Raw genomic sequence first — 26,429 nt, 5'->3', positions numbered from 1 at the left:
ATGGATCTTGAGCATTGGCGGCAAGTTGGGCAGGAAATTAAGAATCAGATCTTTGCTCGGGGGACTACGGCTGTTCAGAAGGAACCATGAATCTGTGGACCCAGATTAGGGAGATTCTGGATCCGCAGCATCAAATAGAGTTGGTTTCTCTGCAGCCTTCCTCCGGAGGGGATGAAGAATCAGACCATAAGTCTGTGAAAGACTATTGTCAGAACTCTCTGACCCCATCGGTGGGCAGGCGTACTGAGCCCTCAGCCCCACCATGGGAAGATTTATTTCCTTCTCTGCCTTCCCGGGTCTCTTCATGTGGTTCGGTCCACATCCAATCTCCGGCGGAGGTTTTCCTCCTCCTCCACCACCGACATTAACATCAGGAGGTGATGAAGTCCCTGAGGACTCTAATGTATATTTGGGTGATGATAAAGAGGTTTGTCATGTTTCATCCTCCCCAGCTCCATTGCGGTCTTTTCTCAATACTCCTCCTCCTGAGCCTAGAGCTCCAGTTGGGACCACTTGCCGGTTGCCTCTTATGGGGCCTGAGCCGCATCATCTCCCTATGCATAAAATGTCCCTAATGGATACAGGGCCAAATTGGAAGCAACAGAAATTTAAGCTTCCCACTCCGTCTGGGCACGTGGCTTTTCCGATTATGAAAGAGCAGCAATCTGCTGCCCCCTTTTCCATCTCGGGGGTTACCCCCCTACAAAGGGCCTTGTATCAAGCCCAGCAAAGTGGGGAAGATATAGCAGAATTTTCTGTGTTCCCGGTCACTGCTGGTGATCAGGGCCAAAGGGTTTACACCTCTCTTAATTTTAAAGTTTTAAAGGAGATAAAAACAGCTACTGCTCTATATGGTCCTACGGCTCCTTTTACTCTGTCTCTGCTGGATAACTTAGGCCAAGAAGCCTTATGTCCTGGTGACTGGAAAGTAATAGCCCAAACTTGTTTATCAGGTGGAGATTTTTTGCTTTGGAAGGCTGAATATGCTGATCGAGCTAATGAATTAGCTCTTTACAACCGAAGGACTAATGTTCCTGTTTCCTATGACATGCTGGTAGGAAGAGGTCAATATTATGATGTTGGGATGCAGATCGGCTATCCTGAGCTTACTTATGCACAAATTAAAGAATGTGCCTTAAAACCTTGGAAGGGACTTCCCACTACAGGGGCTCGGATGGAAGAACTTTCTAAGATAAGGCAAGGACCCAATGAGCCCTATCAAGATTTTGTGTCTAGGTTGCTCAAGGCAGTTGGTCGGCTGGTTGTTGATGGGGAAGCTGGAACCATTATTGTGAAACAATTGGCCTATGAAAATGTTAATTCAGCATGTCAGGCAGCCATAAGACCTTGGAGGAAAACAGGAACCTTGGAGGACTATATTAAGCTGTGTGCTGAAATTGGTCCCTCCTATATTCAGGGAGTGACTATGGCTGCTATTATGAAAGGAATTACCCCCCAAGAAATGCAAAGGCGCTTATGTAAGGGGAAGGGTACCTTAACCCAAAATCAAGCTTGTTTTCAGTGTGGTAAGCTAGGTCACTTCAGGGCTCAATGCCCTCAAGGAGCCTCAGAAACTGCAACTAAAGGATCCCTTGAGCAGCCAAAGCCAAAACCACAGAACCTTTGCCCTTGATGTCAACGAGGCTTCCATTGGGCCAATGAATGCAAATCTAAAACTGATCGCTTTGGCAATCCTTTGCCGGGAAACTTCAAGAGGGGCTTGCTGCGGCCCCAACAAACAATAGCAGCCATAATTCCACAGTCTCCAGAGCAAACACCTCTGACCTCCCCCGCATCGATCAGCTACTCCACGGTACCCCCGCCAGTGCAGGATTAGACCTTGCTCCTGATGTCTCTGTATATTTAGAAGGAGGTGACCCACCTAAGGCTATAACTACTGGAATATGGGGACCACTCCCCAAGGGGACCTGGGGGCTATTATTGAGTCGCTCTAGCTGGACTATGAAAGGTTTAGTAGTACATCCTGGGGTTATTGATGAAGATTATACAGGAGAGATAAAAATTATGGTTTCATTGACAGCAGGGACTTTAACTTTGCAACCTAAGGTCCCTATTGCACAACTTATACTTTTGCCTAGAATGGTGACTTCTAACTCTGCAGTTAAACCCACTCGAGGTGCCAAGGGATTTGGTTCTACTGATGCATATTGGATGAGGGTTATTTCTGCAGAAAAACCATTTCTTGTTCTCTATGTTCACAGCAGACCTTTTTAAGGGTTAATAGATACTGGAGCTGATGTTTTGGTCATTTCTCAAAGAGAATGGCCCTCCCACTGGCCTGTGAAAGCAACTGCAGTCCCTGTCAAGGGTGTCGGAGTCGCTACTGCTCCAAAAATTAGTGCAGACCTTTTGCCCTGGAAGACTAGTGAGGGCCACAATGGAGTTTTCCAGCCTTTTGTTTTAGACACTGACTTAAATCTCTGGGGACGTGATATCATTTCTGATATGGGACTGGTTTTGAACACTTCATCAGTTAAGCCTGCTGAACAGTCTAAGATTATTATGAATATGATGACAGCGATGGGTTATCAACCTGGTAAAGGGTTGGGGAAATTTTTGCAAGGTGATCCCCAACCACTACTAACCCAGCCCAAGTCAGATAGAACAGGGCTGGGTTTTCAAAAGGGCCACTGAGGAAGCCTCATGCTATGCCTCTTCAGTGGATAACTACCACTCCAGTATGGGTGGATCAATGGCCCTTACCAAAAGAAAAACTGGAGGCAGCCAAAATGCTAATAGAGGAACAAATGCAATTAGGGCATTTGATCCCTTCTTGTAGTCCATGGAACAGCCCTATTTTTGTAATCAAAAAGAAATCTGGTAAATGGAGGTTACTACAAGACCTCCGATCTGTTAATGCAGTACTTAAGCCCATGGGAGCCTTGCAACCAGGACTCCCCTCTCCTTCTGCAATACCCCTTGGGTATTCCCTTCTGGTAATAAATTTAAAAGATTGTTTTTTTACCATTCCATTGGCACCTGGGGATTCAGAGAAATTTGCCTTCTCTTTGCCTTCTACTAATCTTCAGGAACCTGCCAAAAGATATCAGTGGACAGTATTGCCTCAGGGCATGGCCAATAGCCCTACTCTGTGTCAAGAATGTGTGGCCCGAGCATTACAGCCATTCCGGGACAAATATCAAAATCAAATTCTTTGTATTCATTATATGGATGATATCCTACTAGCTGCTCCTACTGAGTCGACTCTCCAACTAGCTTTTGGGGACTTACTGCATTTTTTTTTAGATAATTATGGTCTTGTGGTTGCACCTGAAAAAATTCAACAACAGGCTCCCTTTGAATATCTAGGATATATTTTACAACAAAAGACTATTCAACCTCAAAAGGTGAAACTTAGAACGCAACATTTACATACTTTAAATGATTTCCAGAGATTATTGGGAGATATCAATTGGCTTCAGACCAGTTTGTCTATCTCAGCTGATCAACTCCAACCCTTGTTTGATATTCTAAAAGGAGACCCAAATCCAACCTCTCATAGGGAATTAACCCCTGAAGCAGAATGAGCCCTACAGTTAGTGGAGGATTCTATTAGTAATACTCAAACAACTTATATTAATTTACAAGAATCACTCTATTACATAATTTTGTTTCCTCAGCAATTGCCTGTTGGAGTACTGTGGCAATCTCATCGTGTGTTGGAATGGATACATTTGGCTTTGCACACATTACATGTTATAAATCCCCATATACAACTAATTGCTCAATTAATTTCTAGGGGGAGACATCAAGCTACGCAGCTCTTTGGACCAGACCCTTCCTATCTCGTCCTTCCAATGATTACCAAAGAGCAATTACAAAACTTGGAACAATTTCATGTTGAATGGCAGGTGGCTCTAGCCTCTTTTGCAGGCCAAATCAAGTTTCATTTGCCCAGCGAGAAACTTCTCCAATTCCTTAATTTACAACCTTTGTTTTTTCCAAAACAGGTATTACCATCACCTATAGATGGAGCTCCTAATGTCTTCATTGATGCAGACAAACATGGTAATATTGGAATTGTTTTTACTTCTTGCCAGCACAGTAACACCATACAAATTAAATATCCTACCTCTTCTGTTCAACGGGCTGAATTGAAAGCATGTCAATATGCTTTACAACTATATCCTTTTGCTTTCAATCTCTATACTGATAGTCAATATGTGCCAAATCTGTACCCCAGTTGGAGAGTGCATTCTTACTGACTAATGATGAGGAATTGTTTCATCTATTTTTTCAAATCAAACAGCTCCTGTCACAAAGAACTGAGCCTGTTTATATCACCCATATACGAGCACATACGAACCTTCCTGGTCCGTTGGCTGATAGAAATGCTCGAACAAATCAATTGACTCATATTGACTTTGTTTCTTCCCTAGAAGCAGCCCCAAAAAGTCACCAGATGTTTCATTAAAATGCTGCAACTCTGAAAAAAGAATTTAAAATCACTAGAGAACAAGCTCGCCAAATAGTCAAACAATGTAATCATTGTCCCACCTATTTTAACCCTCCTTCTTATGCTGTTAACCCTAGAGGACTTTTACCCAATGCTCTATGGCAAATGGAAGTCACTCAATATAAGCCTTTTGGGAAACTCTCTTATATACATGTTTCTGTGGATACATTCTCAGGTTTCATAGTGGCCTCTGCATACTCTGGAGAGGCCTTTACTGATGTTCAAAATCATCTTTTTGCAGCATTTGCCATATTGGGATGCCCTTGAGCCCTTAAGACAGACAATGGATCTGCATACACTTCTTCTGCATTTCAAAAATTTTGTGCTATGTTTCATACATCTCATTCTACAGGGATCCCCTATAACTCTACAGGACAGGCGATTGTTGAACGTGCTTATGCCACCCTGAAAAACGCCTTGGAAAAAACAAAAAAGGGGGAAATTCTGGTGGGGAAATTCAAATATTCTCCTCATGTTCATTTATCCACAGCCCCATATGTTTTAAATTTTTTGAATGTTGATGTTGTAGGAAGGACAGCTGCTGAACAATTCTGGCATCCTGATTTTTCTCCCTTGCCCCGGGCTCGCTGGAAGGACCCACTCACCAAGGAGTGGAGGGGGCCTGATCCAGTCCTTCGGCGGGGAAGGGGATTTGTTTGTATTTTCCCACAGAATGAGGAAGCGCCACGGTGGATCCCCGACCGATGGGTTCGATATGTGCCAGCTGAAGAAGAAGATGTATCGGCTATCTCTGAAGGAGCCGCGGCCCCAACGGTCTCAGCGCCAGCCTACGTTGTCCTGGGGCCAGATTAAGGCCTTTTATCATAAGGCTGTGGTTTTGGTGTGCCAGCACCAACAACCTTGTACCCCTTCAAATTTGTTCCTAGCTTTTCTTGCTCTCCTTACTGCAGCCACTGAGGCGGCACCTTACTGGGCATATTTACCTGATTACTATTATAGTCTGGTGCTGCTTGTGCAAAGAATGGAAAGGCTTTGCCGAACATACGCAAGCTCATTTGTACCTCTGGCAATTAAAACAAAAAGGGGGAGATGTGGTGAGCCCTGTGCCTGAAAGGGGTTAATCTGATCGAACAAAAGGCTCTGAGGTCACCAACCTGATTGAGCAAAGGTTCTCAGAGCCCCTTCAGCCAGGACACCACACCAGGTGCACAGTCTATAAACGGCTGCCTGCATCTTTTCCCGATTGGCAGAGGAACAAGGTCTGCGGTTTGGCATTGCCAGCAACACGACTGTGTTTATCTTACAGTAACACAGCCGTGTTTATCCTATGCAACCTTGAACTAGGATGCTCTGGCTTTTATTAATACAAGCTCAGCAGCCCAGAAATGGTAGTCAAGGTCAAGTCACATTGCTGTGATTAAGTAAGCTTACAAAAAGATGAACTAATAAACGCTATGTGGCACTCTGTGGATAATCATCCTGGTGTCCCTCTCGTCTTCTTTAGCATTCCCTTGCCCCTCGGCCCTGACACCCCTGCCGCGCCGGCCGTGACAGATGCCCAAGTGTGGTGCCACTTTCATTATTGGATGACTATTCCAAGGTGGTTCCTCTGCCTTATCTCTTTTAGGAATAAAAATGACACATGGATCCATCATTAGTGCTACCTTGATGATAGTTATTCAACTGACATTCATAACCCATGTGAGAAATGAAAAAAAAATAATAAGCTTTTTGCCATATGTTAGACCATGACTTGAGAATAGTGGAAGAAGTGAAAAGGCAAATAAAGATGCATGTATCTTTAATTCATAACCTCACAAACTTAACAGAGATATGTCTTATGTACATAAAAAAAGTAAAAAGTTTGGTATACTTGATTTGTAGTATCCTGAATTTCAAACCTACATGGAAATATTTGCCCTTGTTTACAGGGACAAAATTTCCCTGAGGAAAACCTCAGATAATTTTCCCAAGTGCTCATCTTTTGGTAAGAGCACTAAATATAATTCATATGTGTTTCTCTCATTAATTTACTTAAGCCTTAATACATTATAAAAGAAAAAAACTGAAGTCAACAATAAAATTCTCCAAAAAACAACTTCAAAATTATTTTATAAAACAACAATGTTTTTTAGAGATGGATAGAGAGTGGGGGGAGGGACAGAGGAGAAGGAGAAAAAGAATCCTCAAGCATACTCCCCACTGAGCACAGAACCTGACTTGGGGCTCAGTTCCAAGATCCTGAGATCATGACCTGAGCCGAAATCAAGAGTCATCTGCTTAACTGAACAAGCCACCAAGGTACCCCTAAAACAAGTTTTTTTTTTTTTCTTTTAGGGTTATAGCAGGCTAAAGTGTCAATCTCTGGTAACAATTTACAACCTACTAGTAATCCTTTACTTTCAGAAGAAATGACAAATACTGTGTGTTAAGTGGCCAGTGCATTATTTATAAAATACAAAACTCTACATCTTTTAAACATACATGTGTACAAGTAAAAAAATGTAAAACAAAATCTCAAAGAAGAAAACTATGTATTATATAAATTGGATAAAACATTATGTGTTGATTCTGGATTCTGATATCTTAAATGACACTCATCTTAAGTACACAAAACAGCATGTTCCAGTTCAAGTTAAAAAAGAAAAATTGTGGGCATGCCTACGTGGCTCAGTTGGTTAAGCATCCAATTAGATTTCAACTCAAATCATGACCCTCTGCCCCACACTCTCTCTCTCTCTCTAAAATGAATAAATAAATCTTTTCAAAATTGTGGACTTTTTAATAACCTCGTGTAATGCAAAAGACTTAGTTTCACTTGTTAAAAATATTTCTTCCTAAAATCAAGAATAAGCTTAGTGTTCCTAAACGCAGGATGAAAACTGATGAAAAAAAACAAGAGGTTAATTTCATCTGAGACTTCAATTCTTAGCAGGGACTTAGAAAATCAAAGAAAAGGTTGGCGTTGGAAATGAAACTTAAAAGAGAAGTATACATGCTTTTGAAAAAAAAAATAAAGTACATTTGTTGCCAACTCAAAAGCTATTGTCTATTTTTCCAAAAACAACTAAACCATTGTATGAAACTTCAACATTTTTGACATATTTGTGTGCAAGTCACCCCTTCATTGCACATTGAAAAGTAATAAATAACACAACACTTCCAGAGTTTTAAATCTGGTGTACTTGCCCAGAAAAAGCATACAGCGTCAGCAAGTACTAAAAATAGTTCCAAATACCCTTATGCACTGTTGGTAGGAATGCAAACTAGTGCAGCCACTCTGGAAAACAGTATAGAGTTTCCTAAAAAAGTTAAAAATAAAACAATCTTATTATCAAGCAATCATACTACAAGGTATATAAAAAATAATAATTCAAAGGGACCCATGCATCCCGACATTTATAGTAGCATTATCTACAATAGTCAAATTTTGGAAACAGCCCAAATGTCCATTGATGAATGAATAAAGAAGATGAGGTATATATAATGGAATACTACTCAGCCATAACAAAGAATGAAATCTTGCCATTTGCAGTGACATGGGTGGAGCTACAGAGCATTATGCTAAGCAAAATAAGTCAGCCAGAGAAAGTTAAATATCATGTAATTTCACTCATATGTGGAATTTAAGAAACAAAACAATCATAGGGGGAAAAAGAGGGAAATGCAAACCAAGAAAAAACTCTTAAACATAGAGAACAAACTGATGATTATTAGAGAGGTAGGTGGGGAGAGGGGTTAAATAGGTGATGGGGATTAGGGAGTGAACTTGTAATGAGCACTGGGTGTTGTATGTGTTGAATCACTAATTGAACACCTAAAACTAATATTACTCGCCTATGTTAACAAACTGGAATTTAAGTTAGAACTTAAAAAAATAAAAAATAAAAAATAAATAAAAGTAGTTCCAAATAGACTGGATTCTAAAACTGACTAAAAAAAGCTGTTTACTTTGTAGATTTAGGAATGTAGGGGGGAAGACTAAAATTTTATTTCTAAGCTTTACCCCTATTTGATTTATCCAAACCAACTTAATTAAAAAAAAAATTAGCCTTTTCTTACTCTTACTGACACATATTTGAGCAAGAGAAATACAAGGATATAGTTTCAAATGGTTAAAACTACAGAGATATGGCTATTTTAGAAAACAATAGGCAAAGACATTTAATATTCTCAATACAAATACAATGGGAACTACAATAAATGTACTTTAATTCCGTTAAACATGTCTTGGCTTGCTCTAGTCTACCTAGAACCAATGGAGAGAATAGTAACTGTTTCCTAAATATTCAATATTGTAGTAATATTTAGATTGTATGCACTATTTGTAGAATATTTCTTTCAGGTTTCATTTGTACCAACGTCAAGGGAAAAGCTATAAAGAATGTATTCCATGTAAAATGACCTGAGATGTTAGTCATATATTTCACAATAACCTTGAAGTCACCATGTTCCTCCTTATTTTAAAACTGTATTAGGGAAAGGAGAGTCATGTTTAAGAAAACATTAACTCTCTTTCGAAGAAATAAAGCCATGCACAGAGTTTAAGATCGCACACATTTTTTAACCATTATCTTTTGAAATTTAGCACAACCTTCTTAGTAGAATAATGATATTCATCCCATAAAGTTCTTCTTATTTAAATTTATTTTTTGTTTAATTCATCACATTACAACATTAGGAGCAATTGATTTCTTTTTCCTTTGATAAAATGCTTGCAGTCAGGAATGTGAAAAAAAATTGATAGTATGAAAATAAGATTATCCATAAAAATCAGTCAAGGAATTCACAAAATAAAAGAATGTAAAACATGACACCATATATCTAAAACATGTGGAAGAGAGGAGTAAAGAATGGGTCCAAACTTTATCAACCATAAACTTAAAATAAACTATGATATGCAGAAGATGTTATATACAAACATAATGGTAACCACAAACCAGAACCAGTAATAGATAAACAAAGAATAAAGAGAAAGGAATCCAAGTATATAACTAAAGAAGACAAGCAAGACATGAGAGAGAGCAAGAGAACAAAGGATCAGAGAAAAATTGTAGAAACAATCTCGAAAGAAGTAACAAATGGACGATAAATACTTACCTATCAATAATGACTTTGGATGTAATGGACTAAATGCTCCAATCAAAAGACATACAGTGATGGACTGGATAAAAAAACAAAACCCATCTATATGCTGCCTACCACAGACTCATTTCAGACGTAAATATGCCTACAGAGTGAAAGGGAAGGTATGGAGAAACATTTATCATGCAAATGGATGTTAAAAGTAAGCAAAAATAACAATAAAATAGACTTTATTTTTTTAATTTTTTTTAAATATTTTATTTATTTATTTGACAAACAGAGATCACAAGTAGGCAGAGAGGCAGGCAGAGAGAGAGGAAGAAGCAGGCTCCCTGATGAGCAGAAAGCCCGATGCGGGGCTAGATCCCAGGACCCCGGGATCGTGACCTGAGCCGAAGGCAGAGGCCTTAAACCACTGAGCCACCCAGGCGCCCCCAATAAAATAGACTTTAAAACAAAGACTATAAAAAGAGAAAGAAAGGTATATACACTACTACTACTACTAATAATAACAACAAAAGGGAAAATCCAACAGGAAACTATAAGAATTAAAAATACCTATGTACCCAACAAGGGAGCACCCAAATACATAAAACATTTAATAACAAACATAAAGGAACTAATCAATAGTAATACAATTATAGTAGAGGAGATTAACACCCCACTTACATCAACAAACAATTCACCCAAACAGAAAATCAATAAGGAAAGAGTGGCATTGAATGATACACTGGACTAGATGGGTTTAACATATATATTCAAGATATTCAATCACAACAGAACAGAATACATATTCTTCTCAAGTTCACACGGAACATTCTTTAGAATGGATCACACATTAGACTGCAAAACACGTCTCAAAGAATTCAAAAAGACTAAAGTCAAACCATGTATCTTTTCTCACCACAGTGATATGAAACTAGAAATCAATCACAAGAAAAAATATAAAAATAACACAAATACATGGAAGTTAAATAGCATGCTACTAAACACAGAATGCATCTATAAGAAATACAAGAAGATATAAAACAGCTCATGGAAACAACTGAAAATGAAAACACAAGGGTCTAAGACCTCTGAGGTGTAACAAAAGCAGTTCTAAGAGTGAGGTTTATAGCAATACAAGCCTACTTCAAGAAGCAAGAGAAATCTCAAGCAAATAACCTAACCTTACACCTAAAGGAGCTAGAAAAACAACAATGAACAAAACCCAAATCCAGCAGAAGGAAGGAAAAAATAAAGGTTAAAGCAGAAATAGAGGGAGGAGGAGGTAAGTTGGCAGAGTAGTAAGAGGACCCTATGCTTACCTGCTCCCAAGAACACAGATAAATAAATATCGCATCATTCCAAACACCCAGGAAATCCATCTGAGGACTGAGAGAACAATAGCCAAACTAAAGGGAGAAAAGAGATCACACAGTGCAAGACATGAGGTGGAGAGATGTGATTTGGGGGAGAAAGAAAACACCAGTGCTGGTGGGAGGGGGAGCCCTGATCAGGGAATGGAGAGAGAGAGACACACACACAGTTCATTGCACAAGAAAAGCACTTCCTCAAAACCATTGATGGGAAAATGAGAGGGACTGATCATTGCAAGTTTTTACAAGCAGCAGAGTTCAAAGTCTGAAGTTTTATAAGTCTGCAGCATCACTGGGGTGGAGCCCAGTGGGCATAGAGGTGCCTCTGTGGAAAAGGAGGGCCTTGACCTGGGAGTGGATAGTATGGAATGGGGATGCCCTGGGTTGCAATGACTGAGAGAATTCCTCTTGGAGTGAATTTGAGAGAGATGCCACTAACTTTCAAGGAACAAAAAAGCCAGCAGGCACTGTTGAGATGCCTTGTTTTTTAATAGAAGCAGAGGCAGCTGCTGAGGGCACCTAACCTGGATGCAAGCTTTTAGCTGCACTAACCATAAATTCCAAGTCCCTGCATGTATGTACAACTGTGCTTCCAGGACAAATCAATATTAACCACATCATGACAAGACCCTCCCACAGAGGATCAGTGTATGTACTTGCCACACTGGCTCTATAAAATTTGGAGTTTTGAAACCCAGCCAGCAAGCCTGAGATAAAACACAGGTTCACTACTCAGCCAGATGGACAGATGGTCCAGACACTGACAGGGCAAAGGCAGAGATTTGAGGAAAGCTTAGGATAAATGAGGGGAGACCGTACAGTCTTCTGTGAGGATTTCCTGAACATCAGCAAATGCCAGCTTGCCTCTGCAGGGATAAGAGAGCAGGCTAACACCATTTTTACCCTTGCCCATCAGCACAGACATACATCAGTGAGCAGCACAATGCCCACATTTGAGGCTTGAGCCACTTACAGCAAGCCCATTCCTGTGCTCAGCAGATTCTTTTTTATAAGGACAAGTATGCCTGAGAGTCAAAGCAGCAGCTGGCTGCTCCCCCAGAAGATCAGCAGAATCCACCTGCACATTTATATCTACTGGCCATAGAGCACTGCAAAGCTTTAGCTCTATAGAAAATGAGCTCTAGCCTCTTTTACCAAGCAAACCAAAGCACACCAACATAAAACCACACAACGGACAAGGTTTAAACAATTCCCACTGCAGGCAAGGAGAAACTGCTGAGGACTAACCTGAGAGAAGGCATAGCCAAAACACAATAGCAGAGTGGATGCAGCACATACCAGAAACAGTTCCTGAAGTTCCAGACCCTGGACAGCATATGAACACTTCTTAAAATAATAGCCATTATACTCAGCAGCAAGAAACATAACAGGCTTTCCTAACACAGAGAAGGCAGAAACCTAAACAAAATAACAAGATGGAGTAATTCATCCCAAAGGAGAGAAAAAGGAAAGGTCACAACTAGGGATCTAATCAAAATAAGTACTGTGCCTGAATTCGAATTTTTTATAAAGATTTTATTTATTTATTTATTTATTTGTCAGAAAAAGAGAAAGAAAAAGCAGGGGGAGCAAAAGGCAGAGGGAGAAGCAGGCTCCCCACTGAGCAAGAAGCCTAATGCAGGACCCTGGGCTCATGACTTGAGCTAAAGGCAGACACTTAACTGACTAAGCCACCTAGGTGTCCCCCAAATTAGAACTTAATACAACAATCATAAGGATATTGACTGTGCTTGAGAAAAGGTAGGGAATGAAAGGGAGTTGCTTAACACAGAGATAAAATACCTAAAAGCCAAGCCAGCTGAAATTTAAAAAAAAAAAATGTTATAACTAAGATGCAAAACTATTTGGATATAATGATCAAAAGGATAGAAGAAGCAGAGGAATGAATAAGTGATGTAGAATATAAAATTATAGAAAATAAGGAAAAGAAGAAGGAAAGAAAAATATTGAAACAGAATGTAGAATTAAAGAACTCAGTGATTACATAAAGTGTAACAATATTCATATAATAGGAGCCCAAGATGAATAACATAGGGGAAAATGGACAGAAGGCTTAATGGAGAAAATTATAGCTGAAAACTTCCCTAATCAGGGAAAGGAAAGAAACAACCAAATCCAGGAGGCACAGGGAACTCCCATCAAAATCAACAAAACAAGCCAACACCAAGACATGCCTCATTAAAATTTGCAAATTACAGAGGGAAGGAAAGAATCCTGAATGGAGCACAGGAAAAGAAATCCCTAACCTATAAGGAAAGACAAATAATGTTAGCAGCAGATATCTCCACAGAAACTCATTAGGCCAGAAGAAAGAGGCCTACTGAATGGGAAAAAAAAAATGGGGAAAAAAATGCAGCAAAGAATACATTATCCAAAAAGATCGTCACTCAAGTTAGAAGGGGAGACAAAGCATTTCCCAGACCAACAAAAACTAAAGGATTTCATGATCCTGCAAGAAATGTTAAGGGGGACTCTTGAGTGGGGAAGAAAAGACCAAAAATAACAAAGAATAGAAAGGACCAAAGCACAGCACCAGAAACACCAATTCCATAGGTAATACAATGGCATTAAGTTTATATCTATCAAAAACCACTCTGAATACAAATAGACTAAGTGGTCCAATCAAAATATATAGGATACCAGAATGGATAAAAATCAAGAAGAGGGGCGCCTGGGTGGCTCAGTGGGTTAAAGCCTCTGCCTTCGGCTCAGGTCGTGATCTCGGGGTCCTGGGATCAAGCCCCGCATCAGGCTCTCTGTTCAGCAGGGAGCCTGCTTCCCTTCCTCTCTCTCTCTTCCTGCCTGTCTGCCTACTTGTGATCTCTGTCTGATAAATAAAATCTTTAAAAAAAAATCAAGAAGAATATGTATGTTGCCTACAGAGATTCATTTTAAACTTAAAGTCTCCTGCAGATTGAAAGTGAGGAGATGGAGAACAATCTATCTTGTTAATAGACATCAAAAGAAAGCCAAAGTAGCCATACTTATCAGAAAAACTAAATTTTGAGCCAAAGACTGTAACGAGATGAAGGACACTATATCATAACAAAATGGTCTGTCCAAAAAGAAGATCTAACAATTATTAATATTTATGCCTTCAATGTGGGAGCACTCAAATATATAAATCAGTTGATAGCTAATATAAAGTAAGTCACTGATAACAATACAATAGCAGTATGGATTTTTAACCCTCCATGCACATAAATGGACAGACCATCTAAGAAGAAAATCAATAAAGTAACAATGGCTTTGAATGGCACACTGGACCAGATGAACTTCACAGGTATATTCAGAACATTTCATCCTAAAACAGCAGAATAGACATTATTTTCTAGTGCAAATGGAACATTCTCCAGAAGAGATTACACATTGGGTCACAAATCAGGCCTGAAAAAGACTGAAATCATACCATGCATCATTTCTGACCACAATGCTATGAAACTTGAATAACAAGAAAAAATTTGGAAAGAACACAAATAAGTGGAGATTAAAGAAAATCCTACTAAAGAATGAATGGAATAACCAGGAAATTAATGAAGAAATTAAATAAAATACATGGAAGCAAATGAAAATAAAAACACAACATTCCAAAACCTTTGAGATGAAGCAAAAGGAGTCACTAAGAAGGAAATGTATAGCAATACAGGCCTACCCCAAGAAACAAGAAAATTCTCAAATACCCAACCTAATCTCACATATAAAGGAGCTAGAAAAGAACAGCAAATAAAGCCTAAAGCTAGCAGAAGAATATAAATAATAAAGATTAGAGCAGAAATAAATGATATAGAAACAAACAAAATAAACATAAATAATCAGTAGAATAGATCAATGAAACCAGGACCCAGTTCATTGAAAGAACAAAGAAAATTGGTAAACCTCTAGCTATATATATATGGAAATAAAAAGAGCAAGGACCCAAATAAATAAAATGAATGAAAGAAGAGACATTGCAACAAATAACACATAAACACAAATAATTATAAGAGAATATTATTAAGAATTCTATGCCAACAAATTCGGCTACCTGGAAGAAATGGATAAATTCCCAAAAACATACAAACTACTAAAACTGAAACAGGAGGAAATAGAAAACCTGAACAGACCCAAAACCAGCGATGAAACTGAATTGGTAATCAACAATCTCCTAACAAACAAAACTCCAGAAACAAATGGCTTCCCAGTGGTAATTCTACCAAACATTTAAAAAAGAGTTAATACCTGGAATGCCTGGATGACTCAGTCTGACTGGCTTAGGTCATGATCTCAGGGTTCTGGGATCATGCCCTATGTCAGGCTCCATGCTCAGCAGGAAGTCTGCTTATCCCTCTGCCCTTCCCCCCATTCATGCTCGCACACTCTCTCAAATAAATAAATAAAATCTTTCTTAAAAAGACTTAATACCTATTATTCTGAAACTGATCCAAAAATCAGAAATGGAAGGAGAAGTTCCAAATTCATTCCATGAAGCCAACATTACCTTGATTCCAGGCAAAGACCCCACTAAAAAGCAGAATTATAGGACAATATCCCTGATGAATGTGGGTACAAATATTCTCAACAAAATACTAGCAAATTGAATTCAACAGTACATTAAAAGAATTATGAATCACGATCAAGTTGGATTTATTCCTGGGCTGTAAGTGAGGTTCAATATTCACACATCAATCAATGTCATACACCACATTAAGAAATGAGAGAATAAGAACCACATGATCCTCTCAATAGAAGAAGAAATAACATTTGACAGAGTACAGTATCCATTCTTCATAAAAATCCTCAACAGAGTAGGGATAGAGGGGACATACCTCAACATCCTAAAGGCCATATTTGAATAAGTCACAGCTAATATCATCCTCAATGGGGAAAAACTCTCTAAAGTTAAGACCAAGACAGGGAAGTCCACTCTCACTACTGTTATTTAATGTAGTAAGGGAAGTCCTAATTTCAGTAATCAGACAACAAAAAGAAATGAAAGGCATCCAAATCAGCAATGACAAAATCAAATTTTCCCTACTCACAGATGACACAATACTTGATGTAGAACACCTGAAAGACACCACCAAAATATTGGTAGAACCAATACAGGATTTCAGTAAAGTCAAAAGATTAAAAAAAAAAATCAGTCTATAGAAATCCGTTGCATTTAATTTTTTTCTTATATTTTATTTACTTATTTGACAAAGAGAGACAGCGAGAGAGGCAACACAAGCAGGGGGAGTGGGAGAGGGAGAAACAGGCTTCCCATGGAGCCGGAAACCCAATGCTGCCGAATCCCAGGAACCTGGGATCATGACATGAGTCAAAGGCCAACGCTTAATGACTGAGCCACCCAGGCACCCCAAGGTTCAAACTTTTACAAGGGGCAATAAACTTGTAATCTAAAGCCTTGAGTTTAAGTTCCAGTTGGTGGTCTTTCTGAGAGTAATACTTTCAGCAAGTTATTTAGAGTTTTTGATTTTTGTACTTCTGCAATGTAAATATTTATTTATTTATTTATAAGAGTAGGAGAGCATGAGGAGAGGGAGAAGCAGAATCCCTGCTGAGCAGGGAACCTGACATGGAGAGGGCAGGGAGAGCCTGCCCACAGGAGCCTGACAGGGGACTCAATCCCTGGACTTTGAGATCATGACCTGAGCTGAAGGCAGATGCTTAACCGACTGAGCCATCCAGGTGCCCCTTTGATTGCATTTAATTTTTTTTTAAAGATTTAATTATTTATTTTAGGGAGAAAGAGAGAAAGTGTGGGGAAGGGGGCAAAGGGAGAGAAATTTCAAGCAGACTCCCTGCTAAGCACAGAGCCTAACCATGGCTCTATCCCACATCCAATGAGATCATGACCTGGGCCAAAACCAAGAGCTAGAAGCTCAACTGACTTAGCCACACAGGTGCCCCTAGAAATCTGCTGAATTTCTATACATCAGTAATGAATCAGGAAAAAAAATACAAAACAAAACAAAACAAAAAACAAAGAATTGATCTCATTTACAATTGCACCCAAAACATAAGACACCTGAGTAAACATCACCAAAAAAGTAAGAGATCTGTATTCTGAAAACTATAAAATACTTATGAAAGAAATTGAAGATGACACAAAGAAATGAAAAAAAAAATCTGTGCTCATTGACTGGAAGAACAAATATTGTTAAAATATTTATACTATCCAATGCCATCCTTATCAAGAGTCCACAATGGAGTCTTTCAGGTGTTCTACCCAGGTGCCCCCTTTTTTCTAAGATTTTATTTATTTATTTGACAGGCAGAGATCACAAGTAGGCAGAGAGGCAGGCAGAGAGAGAGAGGGGGGAGGAAGCAGGCTCCCTACTGAGCAGAGAGTCTGATGCGGGGCTCAATCCCAGGACCCAGGGATCATAACCTGAGCCGAAGGCAGAGGCTTTAGCCCACTGAGCCACCCAGGTGCCCCTAAGCTCTCATTTTAATAAGAACTGAGCATTAATAAAGATCCATTTATGAAAAAAATGAGATTTATTGTTTTCATTTCTCCCTACTGAAGTTGCATTTTGAAATAACCCTCAGTTTTCAGGAACCTAATAGTCATTAGCATTTGATTTGTCATCTCTTTTGCTCTTTAGGGCAGACCAAAAATGGTATAATAAAAACATTATATAAATCAGAGAATATATAATTGAGTTATTTTAGCTTTGAAAAGATAAACTTCTAGTTAAAATTTCATCTCATAATTGAAAAATTAGGAAATCACTATATTCAAACTCCTTTCATTCTCTTAGAAGTAACTGTGCTTTCTAAGATGAACACATTGTTATATAACAGTTTGCGTGTTCTGCCTGCAATAACATTAGTGAATCTTTATTCATTGGTCCTGATAACTTACTTCACGCCACTTTGAACTATGGTTACATAAGATAAAGAAATAAGAGCTCCTTCAGAATAATAGTTTGTTTGCTTTTTGCCCCCAGGATATATTATTGGATGCCTCATTCTTGGAACTTTAACTCAAAATTACTAAATCTAATTGTAAATAAAATTTTTGCAATTTGGATTTTCTAATCCCAGACTTCAAAACAAATCTCATTCTGACCTTAGCTGCATAAGTCCAAACTCTTGATCAAGAGGAAAGATAGTGAATTCTCATTTAACTTTAAATATAAAGACCAAATATTTATATCTGGTTTTAAATAAAATAGAAATAAGTGCCCAAATCTTGATTATGTGAAAAGACTCTGCCCAAGATTAAATTTTCTTTTTCTTTTTTATTTTATGGTTGGTTGAAAGGACAAAGATGCTTTATGGAATGGGCAAAATTGGTGAGGGTTTCAAGCAGGATCACTAATCTGAGAAAAACTTGATCTTCATTATGTGTCAGTAGAAACTGCAAGCCTTTGTAACATTGTCATGCCTGCTTCAAGGAAACCAATCAACACATGTCACTGGACTAGCATAGAAATATTACTGACATATGTGAAGGAAGATGGAAATCTGAAGAAGAAAATGAAGACATATGTAATATTACTAGGCAAACTAATTTACCCTCAGTTCCAAACATCAGAAGAAGTAGGTCTTTGTGGTTTATATCCATATCCTGAATCATAAAGGGTACTTGAAGTTTATTTCTATTTGTGAAAATATTGGCTTCCCTCTTAACAAGACTAAGAATGTGAAAAAAAGCTGTATAAATAGCAGGGATCACAATAACAAGATGAAAGTTAGAGAGATACTATAATATCCTACTCCTGACCAACAGCTCCAAATACTGCAAGGGCTCAACTGCTAATTGCACAATTAGATTCAGATGTTTATATATCTGTATATACCATATATAATATATAACAAAATATTTTACAATATATTACTTAGTAACACTAAAATAATACATTCATAATATATTATAAATACATTATATATATATTATATACAATATCTATACTATTTTATTGAAGACAATATTATACTTATTATTTATACATTAATTATATATAATTATTATATATTATATGATATAAATATAATTTTAAATACATATTTAAAATTATATTAATATATAATATATTACACATTATATATCATATATCATATATTTATATTAATAAATATATGAATATGGTTTATATATGAATAAATATAATAGATGATTATACATTATTAATATATAATTATCATATATTATATAGATATTATATATCTATAAAATATATTCATAGATATATAATATATATTATATATAATATATAAAATATGAATAATATATATTTACTTATATATTATATATAAGTATATATAATATATAAATATATAACATATGTATATATGTGTGTTTGTATATATATGTATCAAAAATGGGATATATATGTATATATGCATTTGTATGTATAGATAGATATATATAATTATAAATATTTAGCATAGGTATTTCAATGGACAAATGGATAAAGAAGATATGATCCATATATACAATGGAGTATTATACCTCCATCAGAAAGGATGAATATCCAACTTTTGGATCAACATGGATGGGACTGGAAGAGATTATGTTGAGTGAAATAAGTCAAGCAGAGAGAGTTAATTATCATATGGTTTCACTTACTTGAAGAGCTTATGTAAGCATAGGTAGTTCAAATTAAGGGAAATTATATAAAAATATCCTGAGGAATTCTCATTGTAGCATGACTTTACTTGAAACATGGGGAAAAGTGAAGATTTTGCTTCTAGGTATTTTTTTAAGTGGCAACCAAAATTAGAAACTTTCAATGAATCCTTTATTTCTTTAGAAAGTATCCTAATCTTGGGGCACCTGGGTGGCTCAGTTGGTTAAGCATTTAACTCTTAAACTATGCTCAGATTGTGATCCCAGGGTCATGAGACGGAGCCCCATGTGGACTCCATGCCCAGCATGGAGCCTGCTTAAGATTCTCTCTCCCCCTCATTCTGCCCCTTCCCCTCCCCCCACCTGTTTGTGCACTGGTGCTCTCTTTCTCTTTCGCTCTCAAAAAAAAAAATCCCAATCTCTTAAAAGGTGAAAATTAACCTTGCCAAGGTCACATAGATAAGTTTTAACATAATTTTCTTTGTACTAAGCAGAATCATTCGGTAATCACTTTATTCTTTCATTTCTCACTTTGTCCTTTTTCTTCTTTGCCTCTTTTTTTCTTCTTCCTTCCTCTTATATCATGAACTTTTTGTGATCCCCATCCTCAAGGTTACCTATCTATCAATTTGTCAATTAAATCTAAGAGTCAGAAGACCTTATTCTGGTCCTTAACTTTATTGCTTACTAGTCTTATGATCATAAGCAATATAAATTATTACTCTGAAATGCATTTTCAAAGTATTCAAAATATGGAATAGTAATGCTTTCCTTGTTTACGAAAAAGCATATGTAATATCACAAAAAAGCAAAATTAAGTTAAAATATTTATATGTTAAATTTTGAAGATAAATATTCTAAGTTTTATATTACCTAATATCATATACATTTTTAAAATATTTTGTTTATTTATTTGACAGAGAGAGAGATCACAAGGAGGGAGAGCAACAGGCAGAGAGGGGGGAAGCAGGCTCCCTGCTGAGATGAAAGCCTGATGCGGGGCTTGATCCCAGGACCCTGGGATCATGACCTGATCCAAAAGCGGAGGCTTAACCCACTGAGCCACCCAGGTGCCCCCAATTATATACATTTTTGATACATTTAATAAATCTTTTCCGCCACTGCCTTTATTTTCAGTTAACTAATATAGAATTGTCAGTCACAAGACCCCTTCATGTGTAAATTGACCTATTTTTCCCTAAAATTTGTCCCTATATCTTCCCCTTCTTTTCCTTTGCTATCTGAATTTTACATATACATTTTATATCTCCCTAGTTAGAATAAACTGTGATTTTGCTAGTCTTTTCTATTCAACAAAATAGAACAAATTAATATTAATTAAGTTTTCATCCTATTCTGCAGGACAGAGATTTTTATTATGGTTGGCCTACTTGTAACATTTATTAAAGTTTATGGATAAATCATAACAGGTTTCTTTTCTTTTTTTTAACTTAATTTTCCATCCATTCAGCATAGATACCACTTTCATGACAAGACCTTTCTGTAAATCAAAGTATACTCAGTTAATGTCATCCCTGTCATAGCCCTCTGCATACCTGGGGCTATGTTTTATGTTCCATATTCATTATTTCTTGTCATACTCATTATTTTTAACAAACAGGACAGTTATTTGTCCATGGAGCCATACAAATGCTTCAATACTTTAAGTAGATCACGTAGCTCACTTTTGCCTTATCACACACTCTAAAACAATGAAATTTTAGAGCATGTCTATCTCTAAGACTCATATAATAACCTCTAGTGAGCTTGTAAACCTTTTATTATTTGGTGATAATATTTCAAAGAAACTAAAATGAAAACAGATTTTAACAAAGCTAAAATTATGTCAATAGGTTTATTTGTTTTATTTAAATTTCTTAAGCAGATTTCAAGACAAATCAGAAATGTAAATTTGTTATGCTATCCTGAGGGAGCTATGACAAAATTATTCTTAGAAACAATTTCTTTGGAATAATAGAAACCTGCATTTCAAAACAATACATTTGTATAGATGATTGATAGAGACACCGTACTTATTTTTAAATACAGATTTATTTATTTATTTATTTATTTATTTATTTTTAAATACAGATTTAAATTTGGTAACATCCCATTTTTATTTCATCTGTTATTTTTTAGATTCCAAATAAACTTTTTCTTTGTTTTGACTCTGCTAGCTAATATGATAGCCACTAGCCACTTGTGGCGATTAAAATTAAGATTAAATAAAATTAAAAATTCAGTTACTTGGTAGCACTTACCCCATCTTATGTACTCAAGAATCACATATAGTCAATAGCTACCATATTGGTTATTCACAGATTATAGAATTTATGTCATTGCAGAAAGTTACATTGGACAGTGTTGTTTTAGAGATAGTATGTACTCTGCTATACAATTTACAATTTAAAGAGATAAATCTCACATATCTAAAAAAAAGTCAAATGTTTTGAAGCACCTCTAAATAGCATCAGCAGGTCTCCCTACTTTCTACTTGGTGCTTATTCTCCTAATTCTGCCTTTGTGACATATATATCAACATCCTCATATTGTGATTGAAGAAACTGAAATTCAGAAAAATTAAGCTGCAGGTGACATATCTAGTCAACAGTAAACATAAAATTGTGATCCATATCTTCCTGAATCCTGCATATTTTCCCATTTCATCAAATATGAAGATACCATTGTAGGGATTTTACCTAAAAAATTCTCATTTATAAATTGTCTATCCCTTCTCTTTCTGTTTTTCTTTCTTATAGTCACACACTAGTGTGCATTTCACTTGAATTTGCTCAAGAAATACATAACCTTCTATTCCTGAATGTATTTATAATTAAATATGTCTTTACAACATATCAACATCAGCTGAGTAGTTTTCCAATATTATACATCTTCTAGGCCAAAACCTTCAGATTATATACATCAAAATATTTATGTGTTCTTAGAATATTTTGTAACATTGGCCATTAGGTTCATCATAATAATCTGGTAGTGAATAGTCAGGAAATGTTTATAGAACTTCAAAAATCCTTAACCAATCTATTTTAAGTCTGAATATTTGTTCATTCACACATTTTCCAAGGTCATTCAAGTGCATTGAATTATTTCATATATCCAAATCTGAGTTCCTACTATCCTATATATTATATAGGTGATTAAAAGGAATTGTCCATTCACTTGATGAACAAGATGCTTCTGCACATATTTCAAATAAAATTATTCCACCTATTCTTCCTTCTGCCATCTCTATCCCAAGACCTAAATCAGACCAAAACAGATTCTTCAGGTAAACTGAATTTTTTTGGCTGAAGATCTTACATACCCTTTATAGCAAATTGGTGTTCTGTGTCTTCAAAGAATTAGAACAAAATGAAAATATTTAACATTAATAGCACATTGACTAAAATTAAATCTCATTCTAGTGACTCAAGAGATGCTTAAAGATATTGCCTTGAATTGAAATCACTATGAGAAATATTAATTATTATATATATGTGTAGAAACATTAGTAATAAAAATGTTCTATTCACCACTCAAATAAATTTCTTTGGTACTTTTTTCAAATGGCAAGAGAAAACTTCCTATCTATAATGATCACTGAGTAAATCTGATAAATTTGTGTATTCATTCTTAATGTTTAAATTTGTTTGTTTATGTCCACCTTGTGGTAGAGTCATGACTAGACAAATTAAAAGTGAGGTATTGGGTGGGTTATTTATTGTAAGTAGCAGGGCTGAGCTCCTTATCTGACCCCTATAATAGATTGTTAAGGGAAACATAAGCAAATTCTTGAAAATAAATATAAATCAAATAAAAATTCATAAACTTCATACAATCACAAAAATTGCATTGAAGAATCTGCCCCATTATGCTTAAACTTTAAAAAAAAAATAAGGTGATGGCTTTTTTAAAATTCGAAGTATGCAAAGATGCTTTTTCTTTTTTTGGCCTTTTAAAAATGAATTATCTTGAACAAAGTGTTTTTAAAACGTACCTTAATTAACTGGTAGTTTTGAACTCCGTTTATTCCTGTATCAGGATCAATGGCTGCCGGGAGAGCGTATCGAGAGTTTATAGCCGAGTTCTCTGGAATTGATATGTTGATAACCGTTGCTGGGAATAATGGTGCATTATCATTTATGTCTTCTATCAGAAAACGTATCTTAACCAGTCTAAATATTTCATCTGGCAAAACGGCAACTTCCACTTCATAAAAGCAACGGGTTTCCACCACAATGCCAGAACACAATTTCTCACGATCAATGCGAGTTCCAGCAGTAAAGATCTCACCAGTACCTTCTTCAATTCTAATCAGAGGCACATCACCAGTCTTGTACACTAGCTTAAACTGCATAGGAGATGTTAAGGTCTTGTCTGGAACCAGTGACAAGTTGAGGTCTTTCAGCAAGTCGCCTATCAGAACGTTTTCTGGCATTTCTTCTCTGACAGTGTAGTTTTTCTCCTGGGCGCCAGACTGAAATACGACACATGCTAAAAGGACTGCAAATATATACGTCCCAGACAACAAGTCCATACCAGGCACAATTGTGATGGTTCTCTGTATCAAGCCACAGAAAACTGTCAAAGAAAAACGGGGAAAAAAAGAGAGAGAGAGAGAGAGAGGAAGATGAAGAAGAAATTATTAAAGCCAACCAACCATTATATGTATGTTAACTAAATGCTCAGTTTTAAAATCATTAAATTAAAATATTAGAAAAATTGACTCTTAAATAATATGCATTTTTCATTAAGATAAAAGTAAATTATACAACATACTTACAGTAATTAAAAGACTCAGTATTTGTAAAAGTGGTCACCATTGATAAAATATATAAAAGACATAACATACCAAGATAGATAAAGTTAATAAAAATAATTAAAAACACTTAATTCAATACTTAAGGTAAAGTAAGGTATATTTGTTACTAATCAAGAAATATAATCATTACTCATTATTACAGCCTTCAAATGTAATTCTTCTATTGGTGATAATAGAATACATTGGCAATGTTTTATACAATAGTTCTTGTGTTCAGTGTGTTCTTGCATTAAAGAAGGAAACTCCTTTGAGCCAGGAAGGGGCTGATGTGACACATGCCTAAAATGTGAGAAAGAATACCATGTGAAAAGAAGACTAAAGCTTTCTTTCTTTGGATGAGAGGGATAAGGATATGTAAAAATTACAGGGAGGCTACTTTCAGATCAACATAAATAATTGAATTAAAACATTCTGGGGGAAAAAAAGCAATTTTCAGGAGATAGTAAGAAGCTAAATAACCAATATATGTCTACATATGTATGATTAGGTAGATGACATCCAAAACATTCAGTGGGAGAGCTAGACTAGAAGACCTTCCAACTTTGAGAATTTATGTCTATAAATTGAAAGTAGATGATATTGGGGCACCTGGGTGGCTCAGTGGGTTAAGTCTCTGCCTTCGGCTCAGGTTATGGTCTCAGGGTCCTAGGATCGGGCCCTGCATTGGGCTCTCTGCTCAGCGGGCAACCTGCTTTCCCCTCTCTCTCTGCCTACTTGTGATCTCTCTCTCTGTCAAATAAATAAATAAAATCTTTTAAAAATAATATAAAAATGAAAGTAGATCACATTAAAATGGGTTTTCATATCTGCAAACTGACACCCAAAAAACAAATAATCCAGTTAAGAAATGGGTAGAAGACATGAATAGACAATTTTCCAAAGAAGATATCCAGATGGCTAACAGACACATGAAATGTGCTCAACATCATTCATCATCAGGGAAATACAAATCAAAACCACAATGAGACACCTCAAGTCAAACAGCCAAAATTAACAACTCATGAAATAATGGGTGTTCACAAGGGTTCAGGAAAAAGGAAACACTTTTGCAGCTTTGGTAGGAATACAAACTGGTGGAGCCATTCTGGAGAACAGTATGGAGGTTCTTCAAAATGTTAAAAATAGAATGACCCTACAATGCACAGTCACCCAATATTTATAACAGTGCCATTGACAATAGCCAAATTATGGAAAGAGCCCAAATGTCCATTGACTGATGAATGGATAAAGAAGAGGTGGTATATATATACAATTGTATATTACTCAGCTATCAAAAAGAATGAAATCTTGCATTTGCAATGACATGGAAGGAACTAGAGTGTATTATTCTAATAGAAATAAGTCAGCCTGAGAAAGACATTATGATTTCACTAATATGTAGAACTTAAGAAACAAAACAGATGAACATAGGGGAAGAAAATGAAAAATAAAATAAGATAAAAACAGAAAGGGAGGCAATCCATAAGAGACTCTTAACTATAGAGAACAAACTGAGGGTGGATGGGAGGGAGGATGGATTGAGTGGGTGGGAGGATAGGCTAAATGGGGGATGAACATTAAGGAGGGCGCTTGTGATTAGCACTGGGTGTTATATGTAAGTGATGCATCACTAAATTCTATTCCTGAAACCAATACTACACTGTATTTTAACTAACTTGAATTCAAATTAAAAAATGAATTAATGCAGCTATCAATGCATTCAAAACTTTTAAAAGATTAGCCAACAGATGGCCAGTTAAAAATCCATTACAAAAAAAAATTCATTACAGAAAATTATTAATGCACATGGGTAACTAATTAAGGAAGTTTTCAGTATTTATTGGTAATTGATAGCATTAACAAAATTCTAGTAATATCTCTAAAAATAGGAAGCTCATGAAATGATGTAAATAACTCGCTATAAATATGGTCTGATTATGGCAGACAATGTATTGCATTGAATAATTTTCCCACTGTATAGTTGTGCATCTGCATTTTAAAAAATATGCATATGGACAGGTCAGAAGACACAAAAGTGAGGAAAAAGAATCCTTCTTATTTATTCTTAGAATAAGTGTATTTGCTACAAAAATTGAAATAGTTTAGGTCATGAATAGAACCAAGAAATGAACCAGATAAATGTGAGACATCTCATTTTAAGGAATTATT

General features: G+C 36.4%; 1 protein-coding gene across 1 annotated transcript in view; it reads right to left on the bottom strand.

The window, feature by feature from the left end:
* Positions 1 to 23,996, bottom strand: part of PCDH11X (protocadherin 11 X-linked) — a gene marked incomplete at both ends in the record, with an annotated part of 454,058 nt that extends 430,062 nt beyond the window's left edge. Inside the window, 1 exon segment of the mRNA XM_080795529.1 lies at positions 23,457 to 23,996. Within this exon segment, the coding sequence (XP_080651655.1) occupies positions 23,457 to 23,996 (540 nt within the window).
* Positions 23,997 to 26,429: the final 2,433 nt, after the last annotated feature.

This window comes from Martes martes, assembly GCF_963455335.1.
Source record: "Martes martes genome assembly, chromosome: X".
Taxonomy (NCBI): Eukaryota; Metazoa; Chordata; class Mammalia; order Carnivora; family Mustelidae; genus Martes; species Martes martes.
Note: the sequence above shows the minus strand (reverse complement) of the source record. Positions and strands in the feature narration are given on the sequence as shown.